This window comes from Scyliorhinus torazame, chromosome 29 (genome assembly GCF_047496885.1).
Source record: "Scyliorhinus torazame isolate Kashiwa2021f chromosome 29, sScyTor2.1, whole genome shotgun sequence".
Taxonomy (NCBI): domain Eukaryota; kingdom Metazoa; phylum Chordata; class Chondrichthyes; order Carcharhiniformes; family Scyliorhinidae; genus Scyliorhinus; species Scyliorhinus torazame.
Genome location: NC_092735.1, coordinates 9,140,664 through 9,165,020, shown reverse-complemented (window position 1 = coordinate 9,165,020; position 24,357 = coordinate 9,140,664). Strand labels below are relative to the sequence as shown.

The window sequence follows — 24,357 nt, the reverse complement described above, 5'->3', positions numbered from 1 at the left end:
CATCGACTCCGGTTTAGCTCGGGCTCCTTGATGCCACACTCGGTCAAATGCTGCCTTGATGTCGAGGACAGTCACTCTCGCCTCACCTCTGGCATTAAGGATGACAGAATCAAAGATGGAATTAAGATGCAAATCAACCATGACCTAATTGAATGGCAGAACAGACTTGAAGGGCTGAATGGCCATGATGTTCTTATGTTGTTATAAATTGATTAAGGAAAGTCTTACAGAATGAATTCCTTTTGGAATGTGGTGACTGCCATTTTGAACAGGCGGGGGTTTTGTTTAAAGGGCCTTGATTTATCCTCTCCCCACCCCATTCAACGAAAAGTGTCTTTGATTTATTTCCCTCTTTTATAAGTGTGATGCATTCCTAAACCCCCGGTTTTGCCATGATCCAATATCTGTTAATAACCCCACAGCAAACTCAAGGTAGAATTAACTCAAAGGGTTAGTTTATTTGCACACGCTCCACTGCGGAAGGTAATTCGCAACATTGCCCCCTCATACAGCAAAACAGGGATAGAGGATAGCAACAGGGATTAACGGGGCAAAGACCACAGAGAAAATAATTTGTGATTGACATGTGTCCAAAGCCCAAAATCAATGTCCAATGAGATATTCCTTCATCGAACTCCGTAGGTTGAAACCCAATGCTGTATAATTTTCATTTCTAATATGTACTTCCACGATGAATTGGCACACGGAGGTGAATCAATCTCGTAGGCAGTGGTACAGATATTCCAGTAGAAACAGCGTGGATAGGGCCAGATAGTCAGTCTGTTCAGGCTGGCATAGCCCGTAGATGGTAAAATGGCAGACTGAGGTTTTTTTCAGTACACCAAAGCAATATTACCGGTTATACAAGCTCGGGAATTCCATGTCACACAACTCCCGCCTCTTCACCGTGTCTTTGACAAAGGGTGTGCATCCTCCATCTGGATTCCTTAGATGGCTAAATGATCCAACCATTAAGACTTGAAAGGAAGGTTTTGGCTCCTTTATCCTAGCAGGTGAATAGGTTTCATTTGGCCAGTCTTGGCTTAGGAAATGCAGATGGCCTTTGTATAATTCTCTGTGAATTTGGTCTCTGCTACCCTCAGCTGTCATGAGTGTCGCTTCAGAGATAACAATGTGTCGGATTAAGTGATCGTTCATTTTGTTCAGGTTCATAGTTTTAGCCATTTTAAGGTCTATAATAATCTTTATTAGTGTCACAAGTAGGCTTACATTAACACTGCAATGAAGTTACTGTGAAAAGCCCCTAGTCGCCACACTGAGGGAGAATTCAGAATGTCCAAATTACCTAACAGCACGTCTTTCGGGACTTGTGGGAGGAAACCGGAGCACCCGGAGGAAACCCACGCAGACACAGGGAGAAAGTGCAGAGTCTGCACAGACAGTGACCCAAGCCGGGAATTGAACCTGGGACCCTGGCGCTGTGAAGCCACAGTGCCAACCACTGTGCTGCCGTTTTAGAAATTAGCCATGAGGAAATCTACATATAGAACATAGAACATAGAACACAGCACAGTACAGGCCCTTCGGCCCACGATGTTGTGCCGAACTAGTCTGAAACTAAGATCAAATCAACCGACTCCCAATTGTTCTAGTGCACTCCATGGACGAAATTCTCCAGAAACGGCGCGATGTCCGCCAACTGGCGCCCAAAACGGCGCAAATCAGACGGGCATCGCGCCACCCCAGAGGTGCGGAATGCTCCGCATCTTTGGGGGTCGAGCCCCAACTTTGAGGGGCTAGGTCGGCGCCGGACGAATTTCCGCCCCGCCAGCTGGCGTGGAAATGACATTGCCGGGCGGCGCATGCGCGGGAGGGTCAGCGGCCACTGACAGCTTCCCGCGCATGCGCCGTGGAGGGAGTCTCTTCTGCCTCTGCCATGGTGGAGACCGTGGCGGAGGCGGAAGGGAAAGAGTGCCCCCACGGCACAGGCCCGCCCGCGGATCGGTGGGCCCCGATCGCGGGCCAGGCCACCGTGGGGGCACCCCCCCGGGGCCAGATCGCCCCGCGCCCCCCCCCAGGACCCCGGAGCCCGCCCGCGCCGCCTTGTCTCGCCGGTAAGGTAGGTGGTTTAATCCACGCCGGCGGGACAGGCATTTTAGCGGCGGGACTTCGGCCCATCTGGGCCGGAGAATCGTGCGGGGGGGCCCGCCAACCGGCGCGGCGCGATTCCCGCCCCCGCCGAATATCCGGTGCCGGAGACTTCGGCAACCGGGGGGCGGGATTCACGCCAGCCCCCGGCGATTCTCCGACCCGGCGGGGGGTCGGAGAATCTCGCCCCATATGTCTATCCAATAGTTTACAAAAAATATGTATTGGCCAAAATCTTCCCTCCTGGTTCGTGGCTGGAAGTTAATGGAGTTTTGATCGGAATGCCAAATTTTCCATTCTCGCTCGCAACGGGTCCCGTCACGGAGAATCCCGCCCCATAGTGTGAAGTCTGAGCTCTCTGACAGTGCTGTGACATGGGCAAATATTACAAAGGCCCACAATTGGTTGGAGGCTTTGATCATTCAATCACAAAATTCGGCCCATCGCGTCTGCACCGACACGTGAAAAACATTGCCCACTTTATCCCATTTGCCAGCACTTCACCCATCGCCTGGAATGTTGTGACGTGCCGAGAGCTCATCGAGGTACATTTCAAAGGATGTGAGGCGACCCGCCTCTACCCCCCTCCCAGGCAGCGCGTCCCAGACCCGCCTCTACCCCCCTCCCAGGCAGCGCGTTCTTTGGAATCTCACCGTGTACCATTGGAGGAGAGAGGAGAGGCCTCAATTCAATCTCAGGTCTAGGACAGGTAATGGTCAGTGGAGTTAGTAGGAACAACGTTTTGAAACAAGTTGCGCACATTTCTATTCGAAATCACCAAACATTCTTCATTGAGCAGGAATAAAAGGCATTAAATAAGGAAGTGGGAGGGATCATTCAGCACCGCAGGGTGTTTCCAGCACGACATTCCATGCACAGTAACATGATCACCATCAATCCGTGAGCAGAGAGGTAGACGTACAGTAATCAGTGATTAACTTGTACATTAGCTCGGCCGTTACTGGGATACGACACAAGGTCTTTGTTGAAGTAGAGGCTGCTCATTGAGTACTTTGTCGTGCTGTAACGCTATTTCAGAGGACTGCTTTGTCACAACGCAACGGAAAATATTGTCAGGTCCACCGCCGTTCGCTAAGCTGGGGTCATGTCAGGGGGCAGAGGGGGTACTGCTCACAGTACGGCCAGCTCACAATCCAACAGCAACCCCAGCAATAGGTTCCCTTGCAAGCCACGGGCGGTCTCGCAAATCCACGTGCGTCCTGCTTCCCTTCGTAGAAAGGTCAATCGACTTGTTTGAAGTAACTGCTGGAAGAACGAGAGGGGAGTTGAGGAGAAATGTTTTGACCCAGAGTGTGATGGGAGCTTGGAATTGACTGCCTGAGATGTAGCAGGAGAGAAACCCCCATTGGTCACCGAGTCAAAGCACCGGAATCTACAGGAATACGGTCCAGGAGCTGGAGAGTGGGATTAGGTTGGTCCAGACAGGAAGGGCCACCCCGGTGACTGCCCTTTCCTCCGGCCCACCCACCATGTCCAGGGACCACTGCTCTGCTGCATTGAGGGACGCAGGTCCAGCGGGTCCCCCTCCAGTCTCCTCCCGCCCCCCCTCCAGTCTCCTCCCGCCCCCCCCTCCAGTCTCCTCCCGCCCCCCCCTCCAGTCTCCTCCCGCCCCCCCTCCAGTCTCCTCCCGCCCCCCCCTCCAGTCTCCTCCCGCCCCCCCTCCAGTCTCCTCCCGCCCCCCCCTCCAGTCTCCTCCCGCCCCCCCCTCCAGTCTCCTCACGCCCCCACCTCCAGTCTCCTCCCGCCCCCCCCCTCCAGTCTCCTCCCGCCCCCCCCCTCCAGTCTCCTCCCACGCCCCCCCCTCCAGTCTCCTCCCGCCCCCCCCTCCAGTCTCCTCCCGCCCCCCCCTCCAGTCTCCTCCCACGCCCCCCCCTCCAGTCTCCTCCCACCCCCCCTCCAGTCTCCTCCCGCCCCCCCCTCCAGTCTCCTCCCGCCCCCCCCTCCAGTCTCCTCCCGCCGGTTATGCACAGCCTCCTCCTGGGGATGGACGGAGGAAACGACAGTGTGAGACAGTCCGACGCATGCAGCCCAGGGGGGTGGGTAGCCGGTGCCCTCAGTGCCCTGGGGCTCCCGGGCATGGCGGCTGGTGTGGGTGCCGGCATGTGGTACGGGGTGGGGGTTCGGACGTCCTCCGGGTTGGGGGGGGGAGGGGTTAACGGGTGTGTGGGACGCGGGTTGGTGCCAGGGGCACAGTGTTGCCAACTCACCCCTGGCCGCCCTCGCCGCCTCTGCCACCATGTTCGAGATGCCCCCCCAGCTGGGAGGTTGGTTCTTGGACAATTGGGGTTATCCACTGCGGTCGTGGCTGATGGCACCTATCCCAAAGCCACAGACCAACATAGAGACGCGCTTCAACGATGCCCAGCGACCAGGGGCACGATCGAGCGGTGCTTCGGCCTCCTGAAGATGCGGTTCAGGTGCCTGGACCGCTCTGGAGGGGCCCTGCAGTATGAGGCTGGGAGGGTCGCCTGCCTCGTGGGGGCCTGCTGCATCCTCCACAGCATCGCGCAGCAGGGGGGGGTGATGTGCTAATGGAGGAGGAGGAATGGCAGGCCTTGTCTGACGAGGAGGATGTGGGGGAGGGCAAGGGAGGGCAGGACATGGGGCCCAGGCAGGCATGGGAGGCCGCACGATGTGTGCGTCAGGGCCAACACGCTCGGGACACTCTGATCGCCTCCAGGTTCACCGACTGAGGGGGGCAGGACTGGCCAGAGGCACAGACACCACAATCTCCCCACGCCCAGGCCGCTGCTACCCCCCCTCCCTCCCTCCCTCCCCGGCCACACCCCGCCTGCAACCCCCTCCGTGATACATACCTGCTGCACTACTGGGTAGGGGCCCTGAGTTTGGCAGTAACTGCGGTTCTGGCCCATGGGACGGAGCAACCGGAGAGAGGGATAACCCCGGGTTAAAGAGTGTGAATTGTGTCAAGCCAGGACAGTTGGTAGGATTTCGCAGGCCAGATGGTGGGGGATGAATGTAATGTGACATGAATCCCAGGTCCCGGTTGAGGCCGCACTCATGTGTGCGGAACTTGGCTCTCCGTTTCTGCTCGGCGATTCTGCGTTGTCGCGCGTCCTGAAGTTCTGACAAACTTGGACCTGTAAAGACTTAATTATCTGCAAAGACTCGTATTCAAAGTATCGTCTTGCATCTTTGAATTTGTCTATATAAATGTTTCCAGAACCCACCTCTGCATTCACCTGAGCAGTGCTCCGAAAGCTAGTGATTCGAAACAAACCTGTTGGACTTTAACCTGGTGTTGTCAGACTTCTTACTGTGCTCACCCCAGTCCAACGCACAACAGGCCGGAGTTACAAAAGCTTGAGAAAACACACTAACATTTTCGAAAACAGCTTCTTCCCCGCTGTTACCAGACTCCTGAATGACGCCCTTATGGACTGACCTGATCTCTCCGCACATCTTCTCTACCGTGTAGCGCTACACTCCGTGTGCTTCACCCGAAGTCTGTGTATTTACATTGTGTATTTATGTATGTCCTATGTTGTTTCATGTACGGACCGATCTGCATGAACTGTACACAGAACAACATTTTTTACTGTACCTCGGTACATGTGACAATAAATCGAAATCATACCCATTAACCTCAAATAGTCCCGTTAATTAATTAATTTTGTGACAAATACCGCGTACGTTTTAGAATTTTACTTTCTCTTAATACCATTTTTCTCCCTTGGACCCAAATTGTTTTTTTTTAATGTTTGTAGTATCTGCCCTTCCTGTCACACTCGGGGGGGGGGCGGGGGGTCGTCACCTAGGTAGCAATGAGGTCATTGTGGTAATACCAGGTATTGCGGTACCTGAGAGGTGGATGACCATTGGCTAGACCCAGGAGTCTGCCATTGGCTGATGTACATAGCTCCGCCCTGAGAGGCGGGGTATAAGAACCAATGCCGTCCCAGCAGCCTTCACTTTCTGTATCGAAGCTGCTGGGAACAGTTCTAGCAGATTAAAGCCGATTAGTTATGACTCCCCTTGTCTCAAGAGTAACTGATTGCGCATCAGTCATATCCTTTTGCTTTGTAAGCCGACATACCCCCTCTCCCAAACCAGACCCCTCTCTAGTTAGTTTGAAGCTCTCTCCACTTCCCTCGCTACGCGGTTTACAAGAACACTGGTCCCAGCGTGATCCAGATGTGGGGCGTCCCGATGGTGCAGCCCCCACTTTCCCCAGTACTGCTGCCACTGCCCACGAACTGAATCCCACTTCTACCTCACCAGTCTTCGAGCCATATATTCACCTCTCTAGGTTTATGTACCTAATGCCAATTTGCATGCAGCTCAGGTAATGATCCAGAGACTGGAGGTTGTGTTGTTTAATTTAGTGCCTGGCTCCTCAAACTCTCTCTGCAGAACCTCTTTTCTCGTTCTTCCTGTGTCGCTGGTACCTCCAGGGCCCAGGAAAACGGGGTCCACCCCCTCTCATTGCAAGTTCCTCTCCAGCCTCAGAATTCCCAAATCCTGGCTCCGGGCTGGCAACACAGTTGTCTGGACTCTGGCTCCTTGCTGCAGTGAACAGTGTCAAACCGGCACACTACTGTCGCCCCACTATCACTACCTTCGAATGTGCTCCCCCCCACCCACTCCAATGGTTCCCTGTACCATGGTGCACGCCCCCCCCCCCCCCAACTTCTCATCCAAAGTTGCCAAGAGAATGTCAATTGCAGACGATGACACCCCTCCCCTCTGTTCCCCAGACCTGCCTCAGCTGCAGTCGTACACTGGGGAACTACAGAATCCCTACGTTGTAGAATAAGGCCATTCGGGCCCATCGAGTCTGCCGATAGAGCACCCTACCTAAGCCCACTGCCCTATCCACGGTAGCACAGTGGTTAGCACAATTGCTTCACAGCTCCCGGGACCCAGGTTCGATTCCTGGCTTGGGTCACTGTCTGTGCGGAGTCTGCACATCCTCCTCGTGTGTGCGTGGGTTTCCTCCGGGTGCTCCGGTTTCCTCCCACAGTCCAAAGGTGTGCAGGTTAGGTGGATTGGCCACGATTAATTGCCCTTAGTGTCAAAAATTGCCCTTAGTGTTGGGTGGGGTTACGGGGATCGGGTGGAGGTGTGGGCTTAGGTAGGGTGCTCTTTCAGAGAGCCGGTGCAGACTCGATGGGCCAAATGGCCTCGTTCTGCACTGTAAATTGTATGATTCTATCCCCGTAACCCCGCACATTGATCTCGGCCAATCCACCTAACCAGCACATCTTTGGATTGTGGGAGGAAACTGGAGCATCCGGAGACACAGGGGAGAACGTGCAGACTCCACACAGTCACCCGAGGTCGGAATCGAACCCGGGTCCCTGACACTGTGAGGCAGCAGTGCTAACCAGTGTGCCGCCCCCTTGACACATCATCTGTCCTGCCGTCCTTAATGTATTTTGAATGATTACTGAATTATCGGTGGTACTTTTCTATATTTCATTAAGTAACCACCATTGCTCGCTGTTTTAAACAAAGAACGAAGAACAAAAGTACAGCACAGGAACAGGCCCTTCGGCCCTCCAAGCCCGTGCCGACCATGCTGCCCGACTAAACTACAATCTTCTACACTTCCTGGCTCCGTATCCCTCTATTCCCATCCTATTCATATATTTGTCAAGATGCCCCTTAAATGTCACTATCGTCCCTGCTTCCACCACCTCCTCCGGTAGCGAGTTCCAGGCACCCACTACCCTCTGCGTTAAAAACTTGCCTCGTACATCTACTCTAAACCTTGCCCCTCTCACCTTAAACCTATGCCCCCTAGTAATTGACCCCTCTACCCTGGGGAAAAGCCTCTGACTATCCACTCTGTCTATGCCCCTCATAATTTTGTAGACCTCTATCAGGTCTCCCCTCAACCTCCTTCGTTCCAGTGAGAACAAACCGAGTTTATTCAACCGCTCCTCATAGCTAATGCCCTCCATACCAGGCAACATTCTGGTAAATCTCTTCTGCGCCCTCTCTAAAGCCTCCACATCCTTCTGGTAGTGTGGCGACCAGAATTGAACACTATATTCCAAGTGTGGCCTAACTAAGGTTCTATACAGCTGCAACATGACTTGCCAATTCTTGTACTCAATGCCCCGGCCAATGAAGGCAAGCATGCCGTATGCCTTCTTGACTACCTTCTCCACCTGTGTTGCCCCTTTCAGCGACCTGTGGACCTGTACACCTAGATCTCTCTGACTTTCAATACTCTTGAGGGTTCTACCATTCACTATATATTCCCTACCTGCATTAGACCTTCCAAAATGCATTACCTCACATTTGTCCGGATTAAACTCCACCTGCCATCTCCCCGCCCAAGTCTCCAAACGATCTAAATCCTGCTGTATCCTCTGACAGTCCTCATCGCTATCTGCAATTCCACCAACCTTTGTGTCGTCTGCAAACATACTAATCAGACCAGTTACATTTTCCTCCAAATCATTTATATATACTACGAACAGCAAAGGTCCCAGCACTGATCCCTGCGGAACACCACGAGTCACAGCCCTCCAAGTAGAAAAGCATCCTTCCATTGCTACTCCCTGCCTTCTATGACCTAGCCAGTTCTGTATCCACCTTGCTAGCTCACCCCTGATCCCGTGTGACTTCACCTTTTGTACCAGTCTACCATGAGGGACCTTGTCAAAGGCCTTATTGAAGTCCATATAGACAACATCCACTGCCCCACCTGCATCAATCATCTTTGTGACCTCCCCTGAAAAGCTCTATCAAGTTAGTGAGACACAACCTCCCCTTCACAAAACCATGCTGCCTCTCACTAATACGACCCCTTGCTTCCAAATGGGAGTAGATCCTGTCTCGAAGAATTCTCTCCAGTAATTTCCCTACCACTGAAGTAAGGCTCACCGGCCTGTAGTTCCCGGGATTATCCTTGCTACCCTTCTTAAACAAAGGAACAACATTGGCTATTCTCCAGTCCTCCGGGACATCACCTGAAGACAGTGAGGATCCAAAGGTTTCTGTCAAGGCCTCCGCAATTTCCTCTCCAGCCTCCTTCAGTATTCTAGGGTAGATCCCATCAGGCCCTGGGGACTTATCTACCTTAATATTTTTTAAGACGCCCAACACCTCGTCTTTTTAGAACATAGAACAATACAGCGCAGTACAGGCCCTTCGATGTTGCACCGAAACAAAAGCCATCTAACCTACACTATGCCATTATCATCCATATGTTTATCCAATAAACTTTTAAATGCCCTCAATGTTGGCGAGTTCACTACTGTAGCAGGTAGGGCATTCCACGGCCTCACTACTCTTTGCGTAAAGAACCTACCTCTGACCTCTGTCCTATATCTATTACCCCTCAGTTTAAGGCTATGTCCCCTCGTGCCAGCCATTTCCATCCGCGGGAGAAGGCTCTCACTGTCCACCCTAAATGGATCTCAATGTGACCCAGACTATCTACACACCCTTCTCCAGACTCAACATCCACCAATTCCTTCTCTTTGGTGAATACTGATGCAAAGTATTCATTTAGTACCTCGCCCATTTCCTCTGGCTCCACACATAGATTCCCTTGCCTATCCTTCAGTGGGCCAACCTTTTCCCTGGCTACCCTCTTGCTTTTTATATACGTGTAAAAAGCCTTGGGATTTTCCTTAACCCTATTTGCCAATGACTTTTCGTGACCCCTTCTAGCCCTCCTGACTCCTTGCTTAAGTCCCTTCCTACTTTCCTTATATTCCACACAGGCTTTGTCTGTTCCCAGCCTTCTAGCCCTGACAAATGCCTCCTTTTTCTTTTTGACAAGGCCTACAATATCTCTCGTTATCCAAGGTTCCCGAAATTTGCCGTATTTATCCTTCTTCCTCACAGGAACATGCCGGTCCTGAATTCCTTTCAACTGACACTTGAAAGCCTCCCACATGTCAGATGTTGATTTACCCTCAAACATCTGCCCCCAATCTAGGTTCTTCAGTTCCCGCCTAATATTGTTATAATTAGCCTGCCCCCAATTTAGCACATTCACCCTAGGACCACTCTTATCCTTGTCCTCCAGCACTTTAAAACTTACTGAATTGTGGTCACTGTTCCCGAAATGCTCCCCTACTGAAACTTCTACCACCTGGCCGGGTTCATTCCCCAATACCAAGTCCAGTACAGCCCCTTCCCTAGTTGGACTGTCTACATATTGTTTTAAGAAGCCCTCCTGGATGCTCCTTACAAACTCTGCCCGTCTAAGCCCCTAGCACTAAGTGAGTCCCAGTCAATATTGGGGAAGTTGAAGTCTCCCATCACAACAACCCTGTTATTTTTACTCTTTTCCAAAATCTGTTTACCTATCTGCTCCTCTATCTCCCGCTGGCTGTTGGGAGGCCTGTAGTAAACCCCCAACATTGTGACTGCACCCTTCTTATTCCTGATCTCTACCCATATAGCCTCATTGCCCTCTGAGGTGTCCTCCCGTAGTACAGCTGTGATATTCTCCCTAACCAGTAGCGCAACTCCGCCACCCCTTTTACATCCCCCTCTATCCCGCCTGAAACATCTAAATCCTGGAACGTTTAGCTGCCAATCCTGCCCTTCCCTCAACCAGGTCTCTGTAATGGCAACAACATCATAGTTCCAAGTACTAATCCAAGCTCTAAGTTCATCTGCCTTACCCGTAATACTTCTTGCATTAAAACATATGCACTTCAGGCCACCAGACCCGCTGTGTTCAGCAACTTCTCCCTGTCTGCTCTGCCTCAGAGCCCCACTGTCCCTATTCCCTAGTTCTCCCTCAATGCTTTCACCTTCTGACTTATTGCTCCGGTACCCACCCCCCTGCCATACTAGTTTAAACCCTCCTGTGTGACACTAGCAAACCTCGCGGCCAAGATATTTATGCCTCTCCAGTTTAGATGCAACCCGTCTTTCTTATATAGGTCACATCTGCCCCAGAAGAGCTCCCAGTGGTCCAGATAACGGAAACCTCCCTCCTACACCAGCTGTTTAGCCACGTGTTTAGCTGCTCTATCTTCCTATTTCTAGCCTCACTGGCACGTGGCACAGGGAGTAATCCCGAGATTACAACCCTCGAGGTCCTGTCTTTTAACTTTCTGCCTAGCTCCCTGAACTCCTGCTGCAGGACTTCATGCCCCTTCCTGCCTACGTCGTTAGTGCCAATATGTACAACGACCTCTGCCTGTTTGCCCTCCCCCTTCAGGATGCCCGCTACCTGTTCAGAGACATCCTGGACCCTGGCACCAGGGAGGCAACATACCATCCTGGTGTCTCTTTCACATCCACAGAAGCGCCTATCTGTGCCTCTGACCATAGAGTCCCCTATGACTATTGCTCTTCTGCACTTTGACCCTCCCTTCTGAACATCAGAGCCAGCCGTGGTGCCACTGCTCTGGCTGCTGCTGTTTTCCCCTGATAGGCTATGCCCCCCGACAGTATCCAAAGGCGTATACCTGTTCGAGAGGGGGACAACCACAGGGGATTCCTGCACTGACTGCCTGCCCTTTCTGGTGGTCACCCATTTCTCTGCCTGCACCTTGGGTGTGACCACATTTATATAACTGCTATCTATGACGCTTTCCGCCACCTGCATGCTCCTAAGTGCATCCAACTGCTGCTCCAACCGAACCATGCGGTCTGTGAGGAGCTCCAGTTGGGTGCACTTTCTGCAGATGAAGCCATCCGGGACGCTGGAAGCCTCCCGGACCTGCCACATCTCACAGTCCAGTCAGAGCACTGCACCCCTCTAACTGACATTGCATCAATAAATTAGTAAATTAAATTTAAAAGTTAAAAAGTTACTGTTAACTATGTTTCCTAGCACTAGATTTCTACTATAAATGTGAAAGCTAAATACAGTACTCTCCGATCTCTGGCTTAGATACCCCTCTAAATTATAATTGAGTAATTATGTTTAATTAGTTTACCAATGCTTAATTTTTTTAATTTAGCGTAAATTCCCAACCAGCCAATCTGGTCACAGCTTTTCAGTGATGTCACTTCAGTTCTCCCCCCCCCCCCCCCGCCATACACAATTTGAAAAGGTAATAAAAGTAAAAATGAATAAAAATCACTTACTTACCTTCTGAGGGTCTCAGATGCTCTCTGGTTCTCTCCCTGCAGATTAAAAGTTACAGGCCAGGAGAAAGAGAGAGACCAAAACAGTCGGGAAAAAGCACCTTCTCCCACTCTGCACCGAATTACCTCACTGCACCAAATTACCAAGTTCCAAATTCCCACTCTGGATATGTCTCACTCCGGCTGTGTCTCCTTGACTTGCGCAAAGGTGTTTCTTGCACAAACCCCAAGGTGTTTCTCTTATGTTAACTCTATTTTATTTTGCTTCCCGCCCTTATTAGGCCCTAATTTTCCCTTACTCCGCTGTCGGTTTTTCACCACTTTCCCTCGGACTGAATACTTACTGGCCAATCAATTGATCAGTTTCTTGTGACCCTCGCGGTTGTGTTTGTTCCCCCTGCTGCTGCCTCACAGCAACTGAAATACTCGCCAAGCTCCACTTTCAGTCCAATTCCCAGTCTGCTCCAAATTCCCAAACTTACTCACTCAGACTGTCTCGCTCAGGAGACATCGGGCGGGCTTCTCCAATAATGGGGCTAAGTGCTGACGCCGTCGTAAATGCCCTAGGAGCAGCGATCCTGCGCCGCGCAGGAAGCCAGCGCGGGCGGCGGGGTCCGGCATGCGCACGGGTTGGCTTCTCCGCGCCGGTCCCCAGGCAGGGCCGTAAAGGGGCCCGGCGCGGAGGAACATAATACCCCCCCTCCCCGGGATTAGCCTGCCCGCTGATCGGTAGCCCTCGGGCCTGGCCACCGTGGAGGGCCCCCCCCCCCGAATCAGAACCCCCTCCCCCACACCAGGGGGGCAGCCAGAACGCCGAGGTCCTGCCAGGTAGGACCGCACGTAACCCATGCCGGTGGGACTCGGCCCGTCGAGCGCGGAGAATCGGCGGGGGGGGGGGGGGGGGGGGGCTGCGGTGCCATTGGCGCAGATTCTCTGGTCGCTGGATAATCGGCGCCAGAGCGGCATCACGTGATTCGTGCCCGCCCCTCCCGGCGATTCTCCGACCCAGCGCGGGGTCGGCGAATCCCCGCCCATCTTTCCTAGCTGCAAGAGAGCCGAATCGGTTTGCTATAGACAGCACCCCCATGTGGCCACCAGCAGGAGGGCAAGCAACTTTCATCACTTGATAAACTCAAAACTGGGGGAGGTGGTGGTATAGTGGTTTTGTCCCCGGCCTAGTAAACCTGAGACCCAGGGTTCGAATCACGTCACTGCTGGTGGTGAAATTTGAATTCAAGCAAAAAAAAAAATTAGAATTAAAAGTCAAATGATGACCCTGAAATGATTGTCAGTTTTCGAAAAGCACATCTGGTTCGTTAATGTCCTTCAGAAGGGTGGCACAGTGGGTTAGCGCTATTGCCTCAGTGCCAGGAACCCCCGAGTTCGATTCCGGGCTTGGGTCGCTGTCTGTGCGGAGTCTGCACGTCCTCCCCGTGTGTGCGTGGGTTTCCTCCGGGTGCTCCGGTTTCCTCCCACAGTCCAAAGACGTGCAGGTTAGGTGGATTGGCCGTGTTAAATTGCCCATAGTATCCAAAAGATTAGGTGGGGTAACGGGATTGCAGGGCTGGGGTGAGGCAGTGGGCCAAGGCCCGGTGTTCTTTCGGAGAGTCGGTGGGCCTCCTTCTGCACTGTAGGGATTCCTGGATTCTATCAGGAAATCTGCCGTCCTCACCTGGTCTGGCCTACGTGACTCCACACCCATAGCAATGTGGTTGACTCTTAACTGGCCCCTTAATGGAAACGGGAAATGCTGGCCCAACCTGCCAAGATGTCCCAAGAACCAATAATTTTTTTAAATGTGCAGATTGTCTGAGACCACACAGGACACCCATTCTATTTGAAAAAAATAAATTTACAGCACCCAATGTTGTTTAGCAATTAAGGGGCAATTCAGCGTGGCCAATCCACCTCCCCTGCACATCTTTTCGGGTTGTGTGGGGGTGAGGCCCACGAAGGCACGGGGAGAATGTGCAAACTCCACACGGGCAGTGACCCCCGGGGCCGGGACTGAACCCGGGACCTCGGCGCCGTGGGGCAGCAGTGCTAACCACTGCGCCGCCCTCACAGGACAGTGATTCTGCAAAGACGCGCCCGTTGTCCAGGGAGCTCACGCCACACTGTACACCTTGTGGCACCCCCGAGAGGTGCCGTGCCCCCCCCCCCCCCCCCCAGTCCGTATGAGTAACCACAGGCAACCCGATCAAATCAAGATGTAACTTTATTCATTATAAACATACGAAGGTACAGAGCACCGTGAAAATGCAATACAATGTTGTCTGCATGGCCATCCATTTCTACTGCTGCAAAGACAGTTTATGGATCACAGTCTTCAGATAGATTCAGCTGAAAAAGAACACGGCATAAAACAGCGATAAACAAAGTTATGATTATTTGCATCAATTAAAACCATCGTGTCTATTAAAAAACTTAAAACAGAGTTTAACAGGCACCCTGCCTGTAGGAATGTCCTCATGATAAATGCCATGGAATAAACAGACATCATTCATGATAAATACAATGATTAAAAATACAGCGATTTACTTGGAGAAAATACACACACATCACAATATTAAAGCCACGTTCTAAATGAGTGTCTTCGTCAGGAAGTGTCCATTTTCCTTTGGGCAGGTTCAACTGAATTTTATTTCATTTTTATCATGGCTCCTTCCCGTCCCACTCTCCTTCATTTTTACTTTTGCAATCAGTCATCGCAATTTCTGGTCCGCAATTAACGCAGGAGCCTGCTGTCCCCGGGAGACCTCCCCAACACCCAAATATTATTCTCGGTAGAGAAATCTCAGGGGGCAGGGGGGGGGGGTTCGAAACGCAACCCGGTATTTGGATATACTGGGACATCAGCAAGTTCTGAATTTGCTGGAGCAGTTGAAACTGTTACAGTCAGCCCACAACTTGCCTGTCTCCTTTGGAATTGTGCATTCAAATATTAACTAGGTGGGGGTGGGGTGGGGGACTGGGGGTGGGGTTGTTGGTGCCCTGGTAACTTCCACCGTCTTTCCAGACCCCTTGCGCCCACAGGCATTTCGCTACCTGTCTCAGTGACATAGGAAATCACAAACTATCTCTACTTCCCCACCAACGATAGAAACTTTTCAATTCCAGGGATAGGCGATTCAACTTTGTTCAAAAAAAACCAAACGAAATGGGATTCCCGAAGCATTTACTCCACGCTGTCAACACATTTTCAGAAACCGGCGACACTAACCTGTTTTAAAAGTCTTAAAACAAATTCCCTCGTACAAAATAGCTGGAAATTAAACGCTGGAACTATGCAATTAACAGTTCTGATCAGCAAATGAAATGCATCGTCCATCAGTAGAATTTCCTCAGCAATCGGTATCTGGATTACAACCTTCCTGTGGGATTAGAAGCACCCCCTACATGCACACACACACACAAACACACGCGTGTGCTGCCCACTCCTGAACAGGGCAGTTGACACAAGATGGGACAGTTCTGAGGGAAGGCTAATGACAATGTGCAACATTTACCTTCCTTGTCCAGTCTCGAGATAACGATTTCGAACAAATTATTACTCTTTTTTTTTTAAGCGTAAGACACATATAGCTGCTGGCAAAATAAAAAGTCTTCTTATTAGATTCAAAAAAACAAACAAACAGTGAAACTGTATGTACACAAAGTTTCCAAAGAATGAAAAATGAAAAACAGAAACCAGTCTCTTGTTTCCATGTGGCGGTCAGATTCACTTCCTGCCTTTCGCTTTGTGACTGGCAACTTTCTTCGCCTTGGCCTTGGGCTTGGCTTTTGCTGGCTTTGACTTGGTGGACTTTTTGGGCGGGGCCGGCTTCTTCCTCTTGGGGCTCTTGGCCTTCTTCTTCCCCACTTTGGCCTTCTTCGGTTTGGGCGCGGCCTTGGCTGCCCTCCTGGCCACCGGCGCCTTCCTGGCCGGCGTGCTCTTCCTGGGCGCCTTGGCCGCCTTCTTGGCCGCCTTCTTGGGCTCGTCGGCCTTGGCCATCTGGAAGGAGCCCGAGGCGCCGGCGCCCTTGATCTGCTTGATGGCGCCGCTGGCCAGCAGCCTCTTGAGCGCCAGCTTCACTTGGACGTTGGCGTTGTCGCTGACCCGGTACTTGCCGCCGATGTATTTCTGGATGGCCTGGCGGGAAACGCCTCCCCGGCTGTTGAGCGCCTTGATGGCGGCCACGATCATGTCGGTGTACTTGGGGTGGTCCTGGGGCTTCTTGGCGGCCCTGGCCCGCTTCGCCTTGGGGGCGGGCACCGGGGCAGAGTTCTCGGTCATGCCCGGGGGTGAGGATTGGGGGTTGTTTGGTGGTTTGGGGGGGGGGGTGTTTGGAGGGGGGGTTGTGGGCTGGGGTGCTGTCTGGGGTGCTGGCTGGGGTGCTGTCTGGGTTGGGGGGGGGAGCAGTCTGTCCCTGCTGCGGTCTAGTCGCCTCTCAGCACCGCCCCAGACGGAGCTGGGGAATATCAAGGCAGAGCGCGGACCTGGGAGAGAGCAGCAAGTGCTGGCGCTTCCGCGGCGGTGGAAATGGCCAAGGCAGCCGGCATCTGTGTTTGTTGGGCGGGGGAAAGGGGGGCGCGGGAGCCCTTGGCGGGGCCGGAGAGGGGGCCGGGCGGGGGGGCCGCCCGGCCGGGACCCCGGGCCGCCGGGCGGCGGGCGGCGGGGGCGCCGGGGGGCGGCGGCCTCCCCGCCGCGCCGCCGAAAGAGGGGCGGGCGAGGGGCGGCCGGGGCGCAATTGTGCGCTCGGGCGGCCGCCGCGGCGCCGGGGGCGGCCCGGGGGCGGCGGGCCGAGCGGCCGCGGCCAGCGGGGGGCCTGCTGCACCAGCCCGGCCCCCGGCCGCGCCCTTGCCGCCCCCCGTCTCCCGCCCACAGCGCGATTCAGCCAAGCAACTAACACACAGCGAGGATCCCGTCCGCCATTGACTCCGGGGCCCCCCTGAGCCCCTTTCACCCCCTAATCCCCCCGGAGGGGGGTGCAAACTGTACCCCCCCCCACTCACTGGGGGCTGCCCCACACCCTAAATCCCCCAAACCCCCCCTCTGCACAACTTTGCAAAAGAGTTTTTGCAACTCTTAGTGTTGCGTCTCACTCTGTGTCTGTCCACTTTATTCAACCTGGAACCACCCAGGGGGACAAATCTCTGCCCTCTTCCAAAAAAAGAATGTATTTCACTGCATTGCAATTATTGCACCTCATTCGGTTGTCTAATCTTTGCAACAGAGGGTTCAAACATCCCACAACATGTCCTTCAAAGACTGGGGGAGAGTTTCAGTCTGTGTCCTTACTTGGGTCTAATCTCTGATCGACCCCCAATTTGGGCTGATTTGTTCTTGTGATGTGGGGTGTTGGGCTGGGGTGGGCGCAGTCAGAAGTCTGACAATACCAGGTTAAAGTCCAACAGGTTTATTTCGAATCACTAGCTTTCGGAGCGCTGCTCCATTCACCCGAGGAAGGAGCAGCGCTCCGAAAGCTAGTGATTCCAAACAAACCTGTTGGACTTTAACCTGGTGTTGTCAGACTTCTCATTGTTCTTATGGGGGAGGGGGTTTAAGAGCTTTTTTTTCTGGGGAGGGTTTTTTTGTTGAAAGTTAAACAACTCTCCCCTCTCCCTACTGGGCAGCTCGGTGGCACAATCATTAGCACTCACAGCGCCAGGGATCCAGGTTCGATTCCCCGCTGGGTCGCTGTCTGTGTGGAGACTGCACATTCTCCCCGTGATTGCGTGGGCTTCCTCCGGGTGCTCCGGTTTCCTCCTACAAGTAATAATCTTTATAAGTGTCACAAGTTCGCTTACATTAACCCTGCAATGAAGTTACTGTGAAAATCCCCTCGTCGCCACATTCCGGCGCCTGTTCGGGTACACAGAGGGAGAATTCAGAATGTCCAATTCACCTAACAGCGCGTCTTTCGGGACTTGTGGGAGGAAACCGGAGCACCCGGAGGAAACCCCCGCAGACACAGGGAGAACGTGCAGACTCCGCACAGACAGTGACCCAAGCCGGGAATCAAACCTGGGACCCTGGTCCTGTGAAGCAGCAGTGCTAACCACTGCCCAGTTCCTGAAAGACGTGCTTGTTAGCTGAATTGGACATTCTGAATTCTCCCTCCGTGTACCCGAACAGGTGCCGGGGTGTGGCAACTAGGGGATTTTCACGGTAACTTCATTGCTGTGTTAATGTAAGCCTACTTGTGACAATTAAGATTATTATTATTCCTTGAACCAAGAAAAAAAGCGAAGAAAGTGAAGGTGGCAATGAGGATTGAGTCAGATTTTGCCCGCAGCGAATGGGAGGGAGGGAGGGGAGGCAGCTACAGACACAGACAATATGCCAGAATCGACATCTGCCAAGTGGATAGGATTGTTTCAAGAGGCCCTACTTGTCAGCTGCAGTGTTGGGTTTACAATGGGTACATTTTGTTTTGGAACAAAATTGTGTGTGAACTGTCGACGCGAAAATGGGAGATTCAAATCTTTCCTGGTGGAGTGATTCACCATCTTGGGCCGTGTTATGAACTCTTTTAACCACGGATTGTGGCTCAGCCTCTTTATCACCAGGCTGCGAGTGTGGTGTGAAGACGCTGGGGTTAAAGGGTTAAACGCTGATGGGAAGCTGGTCTCACACACTGGCGTTCAGGGAAGGAGGAAAACTGTCTTTCAGGGAGGCGCCGTTAAAACTGCTGGTATGAAATGCGGGTGGCGAACCGTGCTGTTTGCGACGTTTACTGTGTTCTTAAGGTTTTATTTCTTTTTTACAAAGCGACACAGTAAATTCTGTCAAATTCCTCAATTCCGCAGGACTGTGAAACAGCGGAGCTCAGGACAGTTTAAAAAGATCACAGCTTTTAAAAACCTGACACCTTCAGAAGGGAAGACTGAATATGGGATGTTACTTCATGTATCAATGGGAGATTTTTTAAATGGGTTTCACAAATATATCTCTGATCCTAACCTTTCTCATTCTCTCTCTTCTCTCTCTCTCCCTCTGGTACACTCTCACTCGCTGGTACATTTTCTCTCTCTCTCTCTGGTACATTCTCTCTCTCTGGTACATTCTCTCTCTCTTTCGTACATTCTCTCTCTCTATGGTACATTCTCTCTCTCTCTGGCACATTCTCTCTCTCTCTCTCTGGTACATTCTCTCTCTCTCTGGTACATTCTCTCTTTCTGGTACATTCTCTCTCTCTATGGTACATTCTCTCTCTGGCACGTTCTCTCTCTCTCTCTGGTACATTCTCTCTCTCTCGGGTACATTCTCTCTCTGATACATTCTCTCTCTCTCTCTGGTACATTCTCTCTCTCTGGTACATTCTCTCTCTCTCTCTATCTGGTAACATTCTCTCTCTCTCTCTCTAGTACATTCTCTCTCTGATACATTCTCTCTCTCTCTGGTACATTCTCTTTCTTTCTATGGTACATTCTCTCTCTCTCTGGCACATTCTCTCTTTCTGGTACATTCTCTCTTTCTGGTACATTCTCTCTCTCTCTCTGGTACATTCTCTCTCTGGCACATTCTCCCTCTCTGGTACATTCTCCCTCTCTCTACTACATTCTCTCTCTCTTTCTGGTACATTCTCTCTGGTACATTCCCTCCCTGCCACATTCTCTCTCTCTCTGCTACATTCTCTCTATCTGGTACAGTCTCTCTCGCTGGCACATTCTCTCTCTGGTACATTCTCTCTCTCTCTCTCTCTCTGGTATATTCTCTCTCTGGCACATTCTCCCTCTCTGGTACATTCTCCCTCTCTCTGCTACATTCTCTCTCTCATTCTGGTACATTCTCTCTCTCTCTCTCATTCTGGTACATTCTCTCTCTCTGGTACATTCTCTCTCTCTCTGGTACATTCTCTCTCTCTGGTACATTCTCTCTCTCTGGTACATTCTCTTTCTCTGGTACATTCTCTCTCTCTGGTACATTCTCTCTCTCTGGTACATTCTCTTTCTCTGGCACATTCTCTCTCTCTGGTACATTCTCTTTCTCTGGTACATTCTCTCTTTCGTACATTCTCTCTCTCTATGGTACATTCTCTCTCTCTCTGGCACATTCTCTCTCTCTCTGGCACATTCTCTCTCTCTCTGGTACATTCTCTCTCTGGCACGTTCTCTCTCGTACATTCTCTCTCTCTCTCTCTCGTACATTCTCTCTCTCTGGTACATTCTCTCTCTCTCTGGTAACATTCTCTCTCTCTCTCTAGTACACTCTCTCTGGTACATTCTCTCTCTCTCTGGTAACATTCTCTCTCTCTCTCTAGTACACTCTCTCTGGTACATTCTCTCTCTCTTTGGTAACATTCTCTCTCTCTCTCTAGTACACTCTCTCTGGTACATTCTCTTCCTCTGGTACATTCTCTCTCTCTATGGTACATTCTCTCTCTCTCTGGCACATTCTCTCTCTCTCTCTCTGGTACATTCTCTCTCTGTCTGGTACATTCTCTCCCTCTCTATGGTACATTCTCTCTCTCTCTGGCACGTTCTCTCTCTCTGGTACATTCTTTCTCTCTCTCTCTGGTACATTCTCTCTCTCTCTGGTACATTCCCTCTCTCTGGTACATTCTCTCTCTCTGGTATATTCTCTCTCTCTGTCACATTCTCTCTCTCTCTGGCACATTCTCTCTCTCTGGTACTTTCTCACGCTCTGGAACCTTCTCTCTGCTACATTCTCTCTCTCTCACTGGTAAATTCTCTCTCTCTCTGGTACATTCTCTCTCTCTCTGGTACATTCTCTCTCTGGTACATTCTCCCTCTCTCTGCTACATTCTCTCTCTCTCTCTGGTACATTCTCTCTCTCTCTCTCTGCTACATTCTCTCTCTCTCTCTCTCTCTGGTACATTCTCTCTCTCTCTCTCTGCTACATTCTCTCTCTCTCTCTCTCTCTGGTACAGTCTCTCTCTCTGGTACATTCTCTCTCTCTCTGGCACATTCTCTCTCTCTCTGGTACATTCTCTCTCTCTCTGGCACATTCTCTCTCTCTCTGGTACATTCTCTCTCTCTCTGGTACATTCTCTCTCTCTCTGGCACATTCTCTCTCTCTCTGGTACATTCTCTCTCTCTCTGGTACATTCTCTCTCTCTCTGGCACATTCTCTCTCTCTCTGGTACATTCTCTCTCTCTATGGTACATTCTCTCTCTCTCTGCTACATTCTCTCTCTCTCTCTGGTACATTCTCTCTCTCTCTCTCTGCTACATTCTCTCTCTCTCTCTCTCTCTGGTACAGTCTCTCTCTCTGGTACATTCTCTCTCTCTCTGGTACATTCTCTCTCTCTCTGGTACAGTCTCTCTCTCTGGTACATTCTCCCTCTCTCTGGTACATTCTCTCTCTCTCTGGTACATTCTCTCTCTCTCTCTGGTCCATTCTCTCTCTGGTACATTCTGTCTCTCCGGTCGATTCTCTATTTCTCTCTCGTAAATTCTCTCTCTCTCTGGTACATTCTCTCTCTCTCCCTCTGGGACATTCTCTCTCGCTCTCTCTCTGGTACATTCTCTCTCTCTCTCTCTCTCTGGTACATTCCCTCTCTCTCTCTCTCTCTGGTACATTCGCTATCTCTCTCTCTCTGATACATACCCTCTCTCTCTGGTACACTCTCTCTGGTACATTATCTCTCTCTCTGGTACATTGTCTCTCTCTGGTACATTCTCGCTCTCTGATACATTCTCTCTCTCTCTGGTACATTCTCGCTCTCTGATACATTCTCTCTCCCTCCCTCTGGTACATTCTCTCTCTCTCTGGTACATTCACTATCTCCCTCTTTCTCTGGTACATTCTCTCTCGCTCTCTCTGTTACATTCTCTCTGGTACATTCTCTCTCTCTCTCTGGTACATTCTCTCTCTCTGGCACATTCTCTCTATGGTACATTCTCTCTCTCTCTCTGGCACGTTCTCTCTCTCTCTGGTACGTTCTCTCTCTCTCTCTCTCAGGTACATTCTCTGGTACATTATCTCTCTCTGGTACATTCTCTATCTCTCTCTCTGGTACGTTCTCTCTCTGGTACGTTCTCTCTCTCTCTCTTTCTGATACATTCTCTCTCTCTCTCTCTCTGGTACATTCTCTCTCTCTCTCTGGTACATTCTCTCTCTCTCTCTCTGGTACATTCTCTCTCTCTCTGGTACATTCTCTCTTTCTGGTACATTCTCTCTCTCTATGGTACATTCTCTCTCTGGCACGTTCTCTCTCTCTCTCTTTCTGGTACATTCTCTCTCTCTCGGGTACATTCTCTCTCTGATACATTCTCTCTCTCTCTCTGGTACATTCTCTCTCTCTGGTACATTCTCTCTCTCTCTCTATCTGGTAACATTCTCTCTCTCTCTCTCTAGTACATTCTCTCTCTGATACATTCTCTCTCTCTCTGGTACATTCTCTTTCTCTCTATGGTACATTCTCTCTCTCTCTGGCACATTCTCTCTTTCTGGTACATTCTCTCTTTCTGGTACATTCTCTCTCTCTCTCTGGTACATTCTCTCTCTGGCACATTCTCCCTCTCTGGTACATTCTCCCTCTCTCTACTACATTCTCTCTCTCTTTCTGGTACATTCTCTCTGGTACATTCCCTCCCTGCCACATTCTCTCTCTCTCTGCTACATTCTCTCTATCTGGTACAGTCTCTCTCGCTGGCACATTCTCTCTCTGGTACATTCTCTCTCTCTCTCTCTCTCTGGTATATTCTCTCTCTGGCACATTCTCCCTCTCTGGTACATTCTCCCTCTCTCTGCTACATTCTCTCTCTCATTCTGGTACATTCTCTCTCTCTCTCTCATTCTGGTACATTCTCTCTCTCTGGTACATTCTCTCTCTCTCTGGTACATTCTCTCTCTCTGGTACATTCTCTCTCTCTGGTACATTCTCTTTCTCTGGTACACTCTCTCTCTCTGGTACATTCTCTCTCTCTGGTACATTCTCTTTCTCTGGCACATTCTCTCTCTCTGGTACATTCTCTTTCTCTGGTACATTCTCTCTTTCGTACATTCTCTCTCTCTATGGTACATTCTCTCTCTCTCTGGCACATTCTCTCTCTCTCTGGCACATTCTCTCTCTCTCTGGTACATTCTCTCTCTGGCACGTTCTCTCTCGTACATTCTCTCTCTCTCTCTCTCGTACATTCTCTCTCTCTGGTACATTCTCTCTCTCTCTGGTAACATTCTCTCTCTCTCTCTAGTACACTCTCTCTGGTACATTCTCTCTCTCTCTGGTAACATTCTCTCTCTCTCTCTAGTACACTCTCTCTGGTACATTCTCTCTCTCTTTGGTAACATTCTCTCTCTCTCTCTAGTACACTCTCTCTGGTACATTCTCTTCCTCTGGTACATTCTCTCTCTCTATGGTACATTCTCTCTCTCTCTGGCACATTCTCTCTCTCTCTCTCTGGTACATTCTCTCTCTGTCTGGTACATTCTCTCCCTCTCTATGGTACATTCTCTCTCTCTCTGGCACGTTCTCTCTCTCTGGTACATTCTTTCTCTCTCTCTCTGGTACATTCTCTCTCTCTCTGGTACATTCCCTCTCTCTGGTACATTCTCTCTCTCTGGTATATTCTCTCTCTCTGTCACATTCTCTCTCTCTCTGGCACATTCTCTCTCTCTGGTACTTTCTCACGCTCTGGAACCTTCTCTCTGCTACATTCTCTCTCTCTCACTGGTAAATTCTCTCTCTCTCTGGTACATTCTCTCTCTCTCTGGTACATTCTCTCTCTGGTACATTCTCCCTCTCTCTGCTACATTCTCTCTCTCTCTCTGGTACATTCTCTCTCTCTCTCTCTGCTACATTCTCTCTCTCTCTCTCTCTCTGGTACATTCTCTCTCTCTCTCTCTGCTACATTCTCTCTCTCTCTCTCTCTCTGGTACAGTCTCTCTCTCTGGTACATTCTCTCTCTCTCTGGCACATTCTCTCTCTCTCTGGTACATTCTCTCTCTCTCTGGCACATTCTCTCTCTCTCTGGTACATTCTCTCTCTCTCTGGTACATTCTCTCTCTCTCTGGCACATTCTCTCTCTCTCTGGTACATTCTCTCTCTCTCTGGTACATTCTCTCTCTCTCTGGCACATTCTCTCTCTCTCTGGTACATTCTCTCTCTCTATGGTACATTCTCTCTCTCTCTGCTACATTCTCTCTCTCTCTCTGGTACATTCTCTCTCTCTCTCTCTGCTACATTCTCTCTCTCTCTCTCTCTCTGGTACAGTCTCTCTCTCTGGTACATTCTCTCTCTC

At 51.1% G+C, this 24,357-nt stretch overlaps 1 protein-coding gene across 1 annotated transcript; it reads right to left on the bottom strand.

Annotated features, from left to right (window-relative positions):
• Nucleotides 1-14,365: 14,365 nt before the first annotated feature.
• LOC140403842 (histone H1.0-like) lies at nucleotides 14,366-16,503 on the bottom strand. The gene has a single exon (XM_072492025.1). It carries the CDS (start codon nucleotides 16,439-16,441, stop codon nucleotides 15,887-15,889), a length of 555 nt encoding a protein of 184 aa, XP_072348126.1. The 5' UTR covers nucleotides 16,442-16,503; the 3' UTR covers nucleotides 14,366-15,886.
• Nucleotides 16,504-24,357: the final 7,854 nt, after the last annotated feature.